The following is a 14,769-nucleotide window of genomic DNA, read 5'->3' as shown; positions in this document are numbered from 1 at the left end:
TATGAACCGATGAGATGATAGAACATCTAACTATATACATCCGTCTCTGAGCCTCTACATGGATTGCATAACATCATAAAACGGGACAGGACCCCGCTCCAGATCAACGAGTCTGCTCCGAAGTGATTACCGTATGTCCCCTCGTTTACCTCACGCATTGCATAATCCGTTTCCACGGGGCTTAAACATCTAGAAAGGGGAATATAAAAGGAATGTCTGTATAACATTCCATCGACCATGCGGTATTCCGCCACTTTAGTTCGTAATGCACGTGATTCCTTCGGTTCCGTGGATTGGTTTCTATAACCGAATTCATCAATTGGACAACAACACCTGAGTTCAGTCCCTCCGATTCTACCCAAGAGCCTAAGTTCGCCAAAGCATCTGCCTCGGTGTTTTTCTCCCTCGGGATATGTTGTATCGTCCATTCTTTGAAACGATGTAAGACCATATGAACCTTTTCGAAGTACTTCTGCATTCTGTTCTCCTTTATCTCGAAAGTCCTATTAATTTGGTTCATGACGAGAAGGGAATCACATTTTAATTCAATGACTTCGGCACCCAATCCCCGGGCTAACTCTAAACTTGCAATCAAGGCCTCGTACTCGGCTTCATTGTTAGTCTTTCGATAATGTTTTTATAGACTGATGTATAATTTCTCCGATCTGACTTTTTAGTACAATACCGAGTCTGAATCCCTTTACGTTGGATGCACTGTCTATATATAGGGTCCAAACTCCTGGTGTTTTACCCGAGGTTAGTAGTAGTTCCTTTTCAACCTCGGGTAGCATTGAAGGCATCAAATCTGCCACGAAGTCTGCCAAGATTTGAGACTTTATAGCTGTTCAGGGTTTGTACTCGATATCATACCTGCTGATTTCAATCTCCCATTTCGCTAACCGATTGGATAATTCTTATTTCTACATTATGTTTCTTAATGGGTAGGTAGTTATTATGCATACGGGTGACATTGAGAATACAGTTTGAACTTTCTAAACGCACTTCACAATGCTAAAGCAAGCTTTTGCAAGTGGGGGTGACGCTTCTCAGTGTCCCCTAAAGTTTCACTGACATAATAGACCTGAAATTGCGTACTTTTTTCCTCTCGGACCAGGACACCGCTTACCGCAACCTCGGATACGGCCAAGTATAGGTATAACGGCTCGTTGGCCTTCGATATGTGCAGGAGGGGTGGGCTTGACAGATACTGCTTCAATTCTTCCAAGTCTTGCTGACATTCGGGCGTCCATACGAAGTCAGTTTTCTTCTTGAGCATGGAGAAGAAACGATGACTTTTGTTGGAGGATTTGGAAATGAATCTACTTAAGGTCGTGATTCTCCCGGTTAGTCTTTGTACGCCCTTCAAATCTTCGACCATCCTGATGTTTTCGATGGCTTTTATCTTGTCTGGGTTAATTTCAATTCCGCGGTTTGACACCATGAACCGTAGAAACTTGCCTGACCTTACTCCGAAGGCACACTTCTCCGGATTCTGCTTCATGTTGTATTGCGCAGAACATCAAAGGTTTCCTGTAAATGCTTTAAATGGTCCGCTGTTTCTAGGGACTTAACTAGCATGTCGTCAATGTTAACTTCCATTTTTGTTCCTATCTGTTCTTCGAACATTTTGTTAACTAGACGTTCATAGGTGGCCCCGACATTTTTTAATTCGAAGGGCATTACGTTATAACAATAAGTTCCATATCGAGTTATAAAAGATGTTTTCTCATGATCCTTCGGGTTCATTCAGATCTAATTGTACCCGGAGTATGCATCAAGAAGACTTAATAGAGCATGTCCGACTGTCGCATCTATCATATGATCGATGTGAGGCAAAGGGAAAGAATCCTTCCGACACGCCTAAGTATCCTTCCGACAGGCCTTATTTAAATCTTTAAAGTCAATGCACATTCTAAATTTGTTACCTTTCTTCGATATGACGATGACGTTGGCTAACCAGTTCGGGTACTTAACTTCCCGGATAGACCCTATTTTTAACAACTTCATTACCTCCTCTTTGACGAAGGCGTGCTTGATCTCTAACATTAGCCTTCGTTTCTATTTTACCGGGGGAAAATTTCGGAAGCTTAACCAATAAATAGTTACTTCTGGTGGGATTCCTGTTATGTCTAAATAGGACTATGCAAAACAATCCGAATTAGCTCTAAGAAATTTAATTAATTTATTCCTGAGCTCCGGGGTGAGTCCCGTGCCCAAGTATACCTTTCTCTCCGGGAAATGAACGAAGAGGACAACTTGTTCCAGTTCTTAGATTGTTGACTTTGTTGCATCAGATTCGTTCGGCGGCACAAAGGATCTTGGTATGCCGAAGTCATTTTCCTCTGCGTCCCCCGCATTCTGTGATTATTATTTGCCCGCGTCTGAAATTTTAGTGCGGCTTACTATTAGATCCTTTGGTGTGGGTTCTTTTGGTGCTGCCTCTTCGACTGTGAATATCTCTTTGGCGGCTGGCTGCTTCCACCGGATTATTTTTATCCCATCGGGGGCCGAAATTTCAGAATTTGGTGTAATGTGGAAGGCACTGCTCACATCATGTGTATCCAATGTCTCCCCAACAAGGCATTGTACTTCATATCTCTATCAATAACATAGAACTTTGCATGTTGCACGAGTCCGACTGTGTTCATGGGCAAGGTAATCTCTCATTTGGTGGTTTCACGTGCCATGTTGAACCCGTTCAAGACCCGGGTTGTTGGTATGATTTGAACCAATATACCAAGTTGTTCGATGACCTTCCATCGGATGATATTTGCCGAGCTACCTGGATCAATTAAAATACGTTTAACGTGAGTTTTATTAATAAGTACAGAGATTACCAGGGCGTCATTGTGAGGCTGAGTGATGCCTTCCACTTCCTCGTCGCTGAACAAAATAAATCCATCTGGTACATAGTCTTTACTCATCTTTTCCCTCGTGATAGAGAATTTTGTTCTCTTCATGACAGGTCCTCGAGGTATTTCAACTCCGCCAATGATCATGTTGATTACATGTTGGGGCTCCTCCGGCTCAACCTTTTTGTTGCCTTCCATGTTCTTATAGTTATTCCTCCCCCGTTCACTCAAGAATTCTCTGAGATAGCCATTCTTGAGTAGCCGGGCTACTTCATCTCTTAACCCCCTGCAATCGTCGGTCTGATGCCCGTGGGTACCATGATTGTCACATATCAACTTTAGATCCTGCTGTGAAGGGTCGGTTCAGAGTGGCTTTGGCCACGTCTCCCCTTCTATCTTTCCAATAGCCTCCACCAAGGCCGATGAGTCGACATTGAAATCATACTCAGACAACCTAGGGCTTTCTTCGGAATGTGAGACATCGACGGTGTTGGTTTTGTACTGGAAGCCTCTGCTAGACGAACCTCGATCAATCCGCCTATCTCCTCGATCGATCTGCCTGTCTCTTCGGTTCATGCTGAGATCGGGGTTATTCCTACTTTTCTCCTACCGGAAGTCGGGCCTTATTGACGGGTAAGGATGATACTTGTCGGGAGGGTTGTATTCCAGTTCAAATACCTTTTTTCTATCGTTTCTTGTCTAGGTTATTGGACCTGGTGAGAGCCCAAGATGATCATCCTCTACTCTGATTTTTGATTCGTACCTGTTGTGTACATCTGCCCAAGTCATAGCACTGAATTCCAACAGATTTTACTTCAATTTAAGGGATGTGTTGGAACTTCTGGGATTGAGTCCTTTCGTGAATGATTGGGGGACCCATTCGTCAGGGACCGGAGGTAACAACATTCTTTCATGTTGGAACTTGGTAACGAACTCTCTGAGTCGCTCGTCATCCTTTTGGAAAATCTTGAATATGTCTGCCTTCCGTGCTTGTACCTTCTTCCCTGCATCGCCCCTTTAGTCAATGTTTCACCGAGCTTCTTCAAGCTTACCGACTCGATCTCGTCGTCCTCAAGATCATTTCCGGCTATAGCATATGTACAAGCAGTAATGTGCTCTTGCGGGTCGGTGATTTCGTCATACTTCGGTATGTCTAGCATTTTGAATCTCTTCGAGATCAGCTTTGGTACTGCACTCGGAGGAAGGGCCTTCTCACAATGTATTTGGTTTCTTGACCGGTGAGAATCGGAGGCGCTCCCGGAATTTGATCCACCCAGGAATTATAGTCATCCACATTTTTCTCGTTGGAGTCTATACGTTTGGTCAAAGCTTCGAGCATTCTTATCATCTCAGATGACTTGCCAATGGCCTGCCTATCCAGATTGTCGCCGACCTTCATTTCCCTTCGAACTTTTTCAGATACTCGGTCCAGTTCTGGTGCCAACGTATCGTTGAGATCCCTTTGAAGTCAGACAATAGCTTCTTGCTGTTGCTGCATGGTGACGTGGTGTTCCTGCAACAAATTATAAATCACACGTAAATTAATTTACTCCGCCTCCCGTCCGGGGGCCCCACGCCTATCCGTTTCATCAGCATGCAAATTTTGGATGGGCTGATTATGCACTGGATCAATGGCGAGTGCATTATTGGGTGGTATCCCATTGAGGTTCGCATTGTGCTCGCAAGATTCATTTTCGTTGAGATGAACGGAGTGGCTTAGGTTTGACGTGATCAGCCTGAAATCACAAAAATGAACAAAACAAGTGAAGGTTGTCCAGTCAATAAGCCGTAACTATTATCCTTAGCCCCACGGTGGGCGGCAAACTGTTTACCCTCAAAAGAGAGCAACAATTCAATTTGTACGCGGTTTAAAGGATATGTGATCGAGGTTATTAACAATATAGAACAAATGATCGAAAAATACAGCATCAAAGTAAAATTAAGAGAACATAGCCTGTATAACGAGTGCAAATTACCAGTTCGAGTGGGAGGAGGATTTATCTCCTTGCATAGGCCAAAAATAAACTAAAAGAGACGCGACTTTTGATGATATCGAGCCTTTGCTATGAAAGTAATCTTTAAGTGTTAACTGCTAACTTGGGATGGAGATGAGATGAAGATGATCTCTAATGGGGCTATTGCATGTGTTTTTATAGTGATAGTCTCCTAAACTAATTACACGACTTAAGCTTAAACATGGGGAAAATGATTCCAGAAATCTCGGACACGGCCATTGGGGCGTGATTTTCGAACATAAGCCAGTAAAAGGATAAACTCAGATTCAGACTTATCTTCTTGGACTCCCTTCGCTCATGTTCGGTTCATTCCCTCCGTCTTCTCGGACTGACCTTCGATAGTATCCCCGTGTGAGCCTTCGATGAACCGAGGTGAACTTCATGAGTTCTCACTGTACACATTCACAAACAGTGACAATTGGTATGAACAATAGTCAAATGGAACTGTGCACCATAGCAAGATTTCTTGGTTGGCCAAAGTGTTCTCGAAGGCATATACCGATCAAAACAGGCAAGTTTTCAATTGCTGATTTGTTTTTATATTGTTGTATGTTGATTTTTACAATTTCAAAAATAAAATGTTCGTTGGTTTATCAAGTATTTGTTGGAGGGGAGAAGAATTATTTTTTTCCAAGAATCAAAATACATGTTAAAGTAATCACTAAATGCATGATAAGTTTGACAATTTCATATTAAAAATTAAAAGTTTTTATTCCGATAGAAAAAGAGAGGAAATAGTGCTTATTACACATAATAATATAATGAGAATTTATTTAAAATATCGATAGATGTTTTGACAGAATAATAAAAGAATTGTTTCATTGATACTTAGACTTTGGACGAATTGACAATTATAATTTGAAAAATAATATGAGTCGGAGTGGAGAAGAGAATTTCTTTTTCAAGAATCAAAACTCATGTTAAAGTAATTACTACAAGCATGATAAGTTTGTGAATTTCCTATATTGTAAAATTTAACAGTTTGTATTTTGATAGAAAAAGAGAAGGAATTTGATAATTTCTTTGATTCTTTTGATTGGTATCGAATCCATTTTCGATTTTAAAGCGAACAATTACCTTATAAAACTTTTTCTTTTTACTTTAATTTAAGTTTAACTCATTAGATTTAGCAATATATTAATTCACATAATATCTTGAATGATGGAGAATAGTGCTTATTACACATATTACTATAATGAGAATTTATTTAAAATATCGATAGATGTTTTGACAGAATAATAAAAGAATTGTTTCATTAATACTTAGATTTTGGACGAATTGAAAATCATAATTTACAAAGTAATGTGATGTCACAGCCCACCCTTGGTAAGGCGTGACTGGCACTAGGCACCCTACGGCAACCGAGCGAACCAACTGTTACTCACGTTTTCTGTATCTCGAAAGGCAACATAAAACCAAATACTATAAGCCATAGGGGCACAAGCCCAAAAGATAACATATTTACATCTTCAAACTAACCTCGAGTGCATGTGCCGGTAAGGCTATCCATAATAATGATACAACATAGTACAAGTCGAGATAATTATAAGATATCTAACTGTGCATATCTGTCTACGAGCCTCTACAGGAGTACATAACATAAAGTGGCCGGAACAGGGCCCCGCCATACCCATGCAAACGCATATGCATCCATGCTGACTCACAGGGCAACTCCGAAGCAAGTGGAGCGTCATAACTCTGCCTGCTGAGCTGGTATCCTTACTGAAAGATCTGTCAAGTTGTATCTCAAAACCTGCGGGCATGAAATGCAGCGCCCCCGTCAAAAAGGGACATCAGTACGAGCAATGTACTGAGTATGCAAGGCGGAAAGTGCAACAAAATAGCCATATACTAAAGATGAGAAGAATAAGAATCAACCTGGCATTTCTGAACTACCGATAGAAATCTAGCATATGTATACATACCTCTTCATCGTCTTGCGATCTTTACTAGGTCTGTATACCCTACCATATTCCTAGTTACCTTATCATCAAAGGTTATCTGCATATGTGTTGCGGCGTGCAACCCGATCCATATATGATACATGTCTGTCTCTATACTCTCGCATGCTTAACCATATCTATGTACAGTACTGTGCCTTTATCTTACTAATCATCCTATACTAACTTCCCAACTGATCAGTGGTAACTGCCCGACCGGCTGTAGTCCGGTGGTAATAAGTGTCCATCTGATTATCGCCCAACGGTATAGCGCAACTGCCCGACTGATCAGCGATAACTGCCCAACCGGCCGTAGCACGGTGGTAACTGCCCGACTGGCTGCAGTCTAGTAGTAAATATATATATATATATATATATATATATATATATATATATATATATATATCTGCCCAACCGGCCGTAGCACGGTGGTAATAACTGCCCAACTAGCCGTAGCCTGGTGGTAAACACATATCTGCCCAACCGGCCGTAGCCCGGTGGTAACATCTGCCCGACTGGTCGTAGACCAGTGGTAACTATAATCAACATCATAACTAAACATCTACAAGTAATCTCTATGCCCTTCCCGTGGTTATCACTTAACTCGTAGGGTCTACATAATTACATAAGACTTATAAGCACAACTCAGGCTATTGGTACTTTTTCCCGCTTGACTAAATATTAACCAAGTCCTAAGATACAACATAACCCTCGCTTCGAACATTAAATACTTCATTAGGGACCCTCTACTAGCACTCTATTCATGTCCCACAAAACATTCCTTAAGACGCCTTCCTAAACTCATTGGGTTATTAGAACTATCGTCATCGCTATATCTCACCTTGAAGGAACAAATATCATAAGGTGAGATCAATCACAATGAATAATTCCAAAGGTCATGAATAAGCTCAATAATATCATAAGGATCATGAGATTCATAGTCTTCTAGAATTTGTGGAAGCAACGATATTATGGATATAGTACAAAGGTTTGCAACAACGAATCATGCCTTTAGAAAGAAAGGTTTAGCCTTAACATACCTGGGATCTTGCTCCTTGACCTTCCCACTTATCTCCTGACTTGTAATCTACATATAAAATCGTTCATACTATTATTAGGCTCACCATCATACACTTGTCTTAAGCCTTTAATTAAAATTCCTTTAGAATCTGCCGAAATTCGGGCAGCATCTCCCCTGTTTATATGCCTAACCCGAAACCATAATCCAGCAACCAGCAACAATAACAACAATACCAACATCAACCACAATATTATCAATACCAACATATTTTCACAAAACATCCCACGCGACATTTGTCCAATTTTCCACCAACAAATCCACTATACGATTATTCTACAACTCTACTTCCGTAAATAAACTTATATCCATATCAATAGGGAGAGATTCATACCTTATTCTCGCTAGTACCGCGATATCTCCAATATTTGTCTTGAATTCCAACCATGATTCACCACAATACGATAGTATAATCGCAACTACGCGCTGTCCAACTTAAATCCGGAGATTATACTTAATTCGCGTTAAAATCTGGTGGATAGAAGTTAGGAGAATTTTCTAGAAGATTTGGGAAATATTTGGAGCATTCTTGGCTGAAAGAATGAAGTTTTAGATCAGATTTGTTCCTTAATTAGTGGGTCAAATTCGGGTCGGGTCATTGTAGCAGACACTGTAGCAAGTCGGTTACTGTAGCAGCCCGGTTACTGTAGCAGCGTTTCTGCTTCGTCAGCCTAAATTGCAATGTCCATAATTCTCTACTCCGATGTCGTATCGATGAGCGGTTTGTTGCGTTGGAAACTAGACTCGATGAACATCATTTTAGGCTTTTGCTTTGCTTCAAAACTTCTCATATACTAAAAGATATTCTTTCTCAAATTTGGCCCAAAATTTTCCCTCCATATTTTCCACAAAATTCAAGGTCTCAATAGCTTATTTCTTCAACTCCATTTGGTCGTGAGACTTCCCGGTACTTCTCATATATCACTTTATCCATAAGTATACCTAGTAATTATTCCATTCCTTAAACCCGAAAGACGGCTCATCTTGATCATAATTCCACGTACTTGTACTTAAACTTAGCGAACGTTCATCTGGAAGTACGGGGTGTAACATGTGACATTATTTAGATTATGGTCAAACAATAAATGAAAAATTAATTTAAATATCATAGAAAGTAGAAAATGGAGATAGTGTGATGTGAGGCTGTGGATCATGAGGGGGGAATGGGGCAAGTGGGAATAGTTGGTGGGTTCTTCTTTATTTGTTTTTTTTATAAACATTCAAACAAAAAAATGTGGGTAAATCTACTTGGATGTGAAAGGTTCTCTATTATGACGAAAAAGTTATGCCATCTTTCAAGATCATGAATTGAAAACTTTATACATAAAGTCAAGAAACTCAAAAGATTAAAAATTAAAAAAAAAAAATTCAAGCAATAAAATAAAGAAAAAACAATTATTTTAATTAGGTAATTTTAATAATTGAAATTAAAACTCAAATTTAAAGTTTAAAAATAAGTAAGACAATAGAAGTACAAAAAAGTATTTATCTATATCAATATATATCAACAATTAAAATTAAAAGTCAAAATGTTCTACCGAAAACATTGTGCAGAATACCAAATTATTATTAAAATATCTATAAATCTTATGACATAATAAAGAAAGAACTTTTTATTTATTATTTGATGGGTTCAAAATCACAATTAATTATCATATATTACATTATATTTATTAAACATAAAAAACGAGCAAGAACAATGCATAGCTATGTTATATTAAAAGGATAGGAGTGGATAAAAAACATAAATCAAGTGATTGATTAAAAAGCATATTCATAGTACAAAATACTAAATAGTTGATATGCCATTAAGAAAAACAACATAGAATTTATCCAACGGATAAATAATTTGTTTCCTTTAATTTCTTAAAGATGTCGTTAATTGGGTGTATTATATTAAAAAGTAGATGATATGTGATATTTTATTGAAATAATATATTCTAATATACTCAACAAGCGACATTGCAATCCAAAATGATTAATAATCTTTTAATGTCATTCGCGCAATGCTCGGGTACTGATATTAGTAAAAAGAAAAACTAAGCAAAACCCAATTATGATAAGAATATTAGGGCAAATACCTAATAATTAACTTTTGGCTCTAAAAAGAAATGCAAAAGGAAGGTCATGCTTATTGGGACCCAAACTAGTGACCTAAAGCTTATTATTGAACTACTTTTGCCACTGCATAAAATATTTTGTTGTATCGAGAAAATTTAAACATATATATATATATATCCTTACAAATATTATTTCTACTTTAATATTTGCACGGTATAATTTCCAAGAAAGGGGATTCACTATAACGCTTAGAGGTATCAGTACCTCTGAAAATCTTAGCCAAGAGAAAGAGATGTCCTTAAAAATCTTGTTCTTTAATTATTTATTTGTGGTGTCATGAATAGTAACGTTGAATTAAGTACATTATTGCAGATTTACTACTAAAATGGCAATTTGCTAACCAAATCTTTCAATATATTATTGCAGATTTAAGAGCAATATCAAAAGTTCCAAAGGAAAACGATGTACATACTTTTCTTTTTGGTTTCCCATCCGGGTGTCCGATGCCTTATTAAAACCCGATTATATTCGGATTCGCGCCGCTTAGGGTCTCATTTGGGGGGGAGTACTCCCTACCAAAAAATTTTCCATACTCAGGGCTCAAACCGAGACCTCTGGTTACGGGAGGAGCAGCCCCATCCGTTGCACCACATTCTTTGGTGGTGACGTACATGCTTTTCGTATACGAGAAAACAATACTTAACTTGTTACCTTTTTTGGTTTCCTATAGGTGTCCGGTATTTGCATTGGAGCTCCAACTAATTCGGATTTGTACCGTGTAAGGCACATTTAAAGGAGAAACGCTCGCTAAAGAATTTTTCTCATATTGGGGGCTCGAACTCAAGATCTCTCATTAAGGGTGGAGAGAGCCTATCCATCAAACCACAGCCCATGTTGATCTAAACTCTTACCTAACTTGTTTGGACTTTTTTTTTTACGATTATATTATTCGTGTTATTATTTGGATGGTTGTTATCAATTGTATTGTATGGTATTTTTACTTTAAATACAATGTTTATTTTAATAGTTATCTAAATTTTATTGTGTCACATCATTAAATCTATCGCTATATAACGACGAAGAGTTTCATTTTATGTAACGACTTATTTGGTGTGTTCACGTTATTATCTTTTTTCCTTTCTTCTTATTTTGCCTTCACTTTAATAATCCTATTATATCATTTACCATATCCTTTTTTATAATAGCTTTACGTCATATATCCAAAAAATTTACTATGTGTTAGGCATGGCAACTCATACTTGTGTGAGCTGACAAATGGACTAGTACGGGTCCCACTTTCCAATCTATCAAAGACCAATTATGTTTTTTCACTGCCTACTTTCCTTCTTTATCTTCTTCCTTATGCTATTCATCCACCATTAAGAGTCCGTTTGGATAGGTTTATTTTAAGCAACTTATAAGTTAAAAAAATAAATTGGGATAGCCCAACTTATGTTTTTGGGCTTATAAGTTATTTTCAGCTTATAAGGTACTTTAGACAAACTAAGAGCCTGTTTGGATTGACTTATAAGTTGGCTTATAAGCTGTTTTCAGCTTTTTTGAGTGTTTGACTGGCCAGCTTAAAGTCATTTTATGCTTAAAATAAGCTCAAAAAAATAATTGGACCCATTTGACTTAGTTTATCTAAAGCAGCTTATAAGCTGAAAACAGCTTATAAGCCAAAAAAAATAAGTTGGACTACCCCAACTTATTTTTTTCAGCTTATAAGCTGCAAACAGCTTTAAGCTGTAAGCCAATCCAAACGGGCTCAATTATTTTTTTGAGCTTATTTAAGCACAAAATAACTTTAAGCTGGCTAGCCAAACACTCAAAAAAGCTGAAAATAACTTATAAGCAACTTATAAGCCAATCCAAACGAGCTCTAAATTCTTTTTTTCACTCCTTTTAAAATATCTTGTTTCTCTATTTTACTGAATGCTTTTTCAAAAAAATAAATAAATACAGTTTGTGTTATTTATCATTTTTATAACACGATTTACATTCTTTTTTTTTTCAAGGGTTTAGTTTTGAGAATGGTTTTGGGGATTTTGGTTAGTCGATCTAATTAGCTCTAGGCTTCTTTTTATTTTCATGTAGTGAATTTTGAATTGACTATTATGATCAATATATAAGATTGATAATTTTTGCAAATGGTTTAGCTATGGCAAATGAAAATAAATGTGCCCGGCCCAAGTAGATAACTCGAGGCTATTAGCATGTATAATCCTCAAGGGAAAGATGGTGGAATCCTCTGGTGGTGTTTGTACGAAATTGCACCCGTACTTCTGTTAAACAATCAATCTTAGTTTTATCATCATTTTCGTTTATTATTTCTCTATTTCTTTTATTTAAAAGGAAAAAAATATTGAGATGGGTGAAAATTTTGATTTTAAAATTGATGAAAAACAGAAAATGGAGAGGAAAAAAAAGGAAAGAGAAACAAAATGGCAACGAAAAAGAAAAGTGGATGGGGGAGAAAGAGGAATACTAACATGTGATGATGTGGTGGGTCCCATATTATAATTCCAATTAAAAAATCAGCTCACACACCTAGTGATAGCTGTGCCTAACCCATTGTAAAACTTTTTGTAACATGTGGTATTATATAACGACGAGAAATGATTCAATCTATATTCGAATGTTTCATTTATCAAAATAATACAGTACAATGCGATACAATATGATACATTTTGAAACAATACTTAATATAACCCTCTAACAAGCTAGTAACTAAGTCAAACAGATTCATTTTGCGTCGTTATCATCTCATTTTCTGGACTTTTAACCTTGTCATTTTCTGGACTTTTAACCTTCTCTTTCTTTGTTTGTTTGAACTCTCCATAGAAGTATGAGACGAAACCCCAAAGAGAGATAAAAAGAGAAAGTCCCTTTTCACTTGAAAATTTTTCATTAAAGAAAATTACGCCTAATACCTCAGTAACTGGCAGTAAAACTGATATTATAACCCCAGACATTAAAGAAGAAGAGAGGTAAATAACTCCAACAACACCCACAAAGAAACATTGCCAAATTATGGCACTCCATACTACCACTATATAATATCTAGCTTCTCCCAGGTTAAATTGTTTTGCTTCCCTTGAAATTGCCTGCACGATTTCAATCAATATTTTAATCCTTCATCTTCAAGGAGATAAATCTCTAAAGTAAAACAAAAACTAGTATCAAGAATATAGAGATGGCAAACAATCGCGACCAATAGCAGAGCTGGGATTTCTATTAAGGGATTCAAAAAGTAAAAAAGTAAACATGCAAAGAAGCTAAGAGGATTCAACACTTATTATATAGACGTAAAAATAATTTTAACCTAGTATACACATGTAATTTTCCTACGAAGGGTGTTCGGATGAACCCCCTTTCGATAACCTAGCTCTACACATGAACGCGACAAATTATATGAATTAATGGAGGAGAATTTAGAGATCGCAAGTGAGGCGGGGCAGATAGATCCATGTGGGTTGAAAATAGAGAAAATTATATTTTGAGGCTAGGGACGAAGCTAACATGGGAAGTATGTGTCGGCAGAACCCTAGTCCAAACCCTATACATTTGTTGATCCTGAATATATACGGGTAACAACCTTCAGAATATATAAATTTTAAATTCTAAATCGGCCTCTAGCGTGAGGCAAGTTAAACAAGATACCTGAAAGTCCTTATTGGCAATTATTCCTACAGTGCAAAAAGCAGTAGCAGCAAAACACATGACCATCTGAATCTCCAACACCAAAGTAACCGTAATTGCCTGCTTTGCCTTCAAATAAATCAACTCAATAAAAGGCAAAATGAGTCCATACAAAACTGCAGTCAAAAGGGTCATAATAAAACCAAGAACATAGGCTTTACTAGTCACACCCTCGGGCCGATCACCGTTAGCCCGAATACCCAATAAAACCGCACCAACTATCAACAAAACCACCGCATTAATCGAATATGGTGTAAACTTCACCTTTGCTAAGAAAAATGCACCTATAGCCGTGAAGGCAAGTTGAGAAGAGAGAAGAAGTGTAGAAGTTGAAACGGGGAGTTTCGACGCGCCCCAGGTGTAGAGAAAAGCGTCAAGTCCCGTGAGAACGCCAATGATAAATGATGCAATGAAAATTCGAGGTGTTATAAAGTAAAACTTGGCATCAGAGCCCTCGATTTTTCGACGGTACAAGTATAGGAAGGCAAGTGGTATAAGGGTGAGTGGCCATCCACTGGTTTGTAATGAACTGTTAAACCAAATTCTAGAACCTCCTTCGACAAAATATAGACGCAACATTAGAGGACCGCCACATATGCCAACGGCCGTTATCAGACAGTTTATTATCAAGAGGAATCTCCTCATGTTAGTGCTTAATCCTTGATCTTCCATATTTAATTTTCCAGATATTTGGATGTTTTTGCACCAGTTGTAGTGGAAACTCTGCTTTTATAGTTTGAGAAGAATTTGAGTCCATTGCTACCATTGGTTTCACAAAATGGAGTGGTCCCTTGCCGATGGTTCACCAGTATAATTGTGGCAAAAAAGATATACTATACTGCCTAAAATTTCCGGAAGTGGATATGGTTGTGCTGTTTATATATACAAGCTTAATCATGTCGACAGACAAGTATGTATCTATGTGACTATGGATGTGTTTTCTGGAAAAATGTGTTTTTGAAAAATAGGTGAATTTTTTTATTTTTTTTATATTCGTTTGGGTAGTGGAAAATAAGTGAATTTCTTACTTATTTTCTCATGTTCGTTTGGTTGGCAGAAAATATTTTTCGGAAACTACCGACTCAAGGCCCACGAACCTCCACACCCACCCAACCCTCCTT

At 37.7% G+C, this 14,769-nt stretch overlaps 1 protein-coding gene across 1 annotated transcript; it reads right to left on the bottom strand.

Annotated features, from left to right (window-relative positions):
* Positions 1-12,565: 12,565 nt before the first annotated feature.
* LOC132603997 (purine permease 3-like) lies at positions 12,566-14,494 on the bottom strand. The gene is made up of 2 exons (XM_060317309.1): positions 13,610-14,494; positions 12,566-13,053 (listed from the first exon to the last, which is right to left on the bottom strand). Exons 1-2 carry the CDS (start codon positions 14,318-14,320, stop codon positions 12,682-12,684), a joined length of 1,083 nt encoding a protein of 360 aa, XP_060173292.1. The 5' UTR covers positions 14,321-14,494; the 3' UTR covers positions 12,566-12,681.
* Positions 14,495-14,769: the final 275 nt, after the last annotated feature.

Source organism: Lycium barbarum, chromosome 7 (genome assembly GCF_019175385.1).
Source record: "Lycium barbarum isolate Lr01 chromosome 7, ASM1917538v2, whole genome shotgun sequence".
Classification (NCBI taxonomy): Eukaryota; Viridiplantae; Streptophyta; class Magnoliopsida; order Solanales; family Solanaceae; genus Lycium; species Lycium barbarum.
The sequence above is the reverse complement of the archived record's forward strand: the minus strand, read 5'-3'. Positions and strand labels throughout refer to the sequence as shown.

Coding starts and splice junctions, on each gene's coding strand:
- LOC132603997 (XM_060317309.1), bottom strand. CDS start 14,320: ATGGAAGATCAAGGATTAAGCACTAACATGAGGAGATTCCTCTTGATA. Junction 13,054..13,609: donor TTGCCAATAAGGACTTTCAG/GTATCTTGTTTA, acceptor GAAATCGTGCAG/GCAATTTCAAGGGAAGCAAA.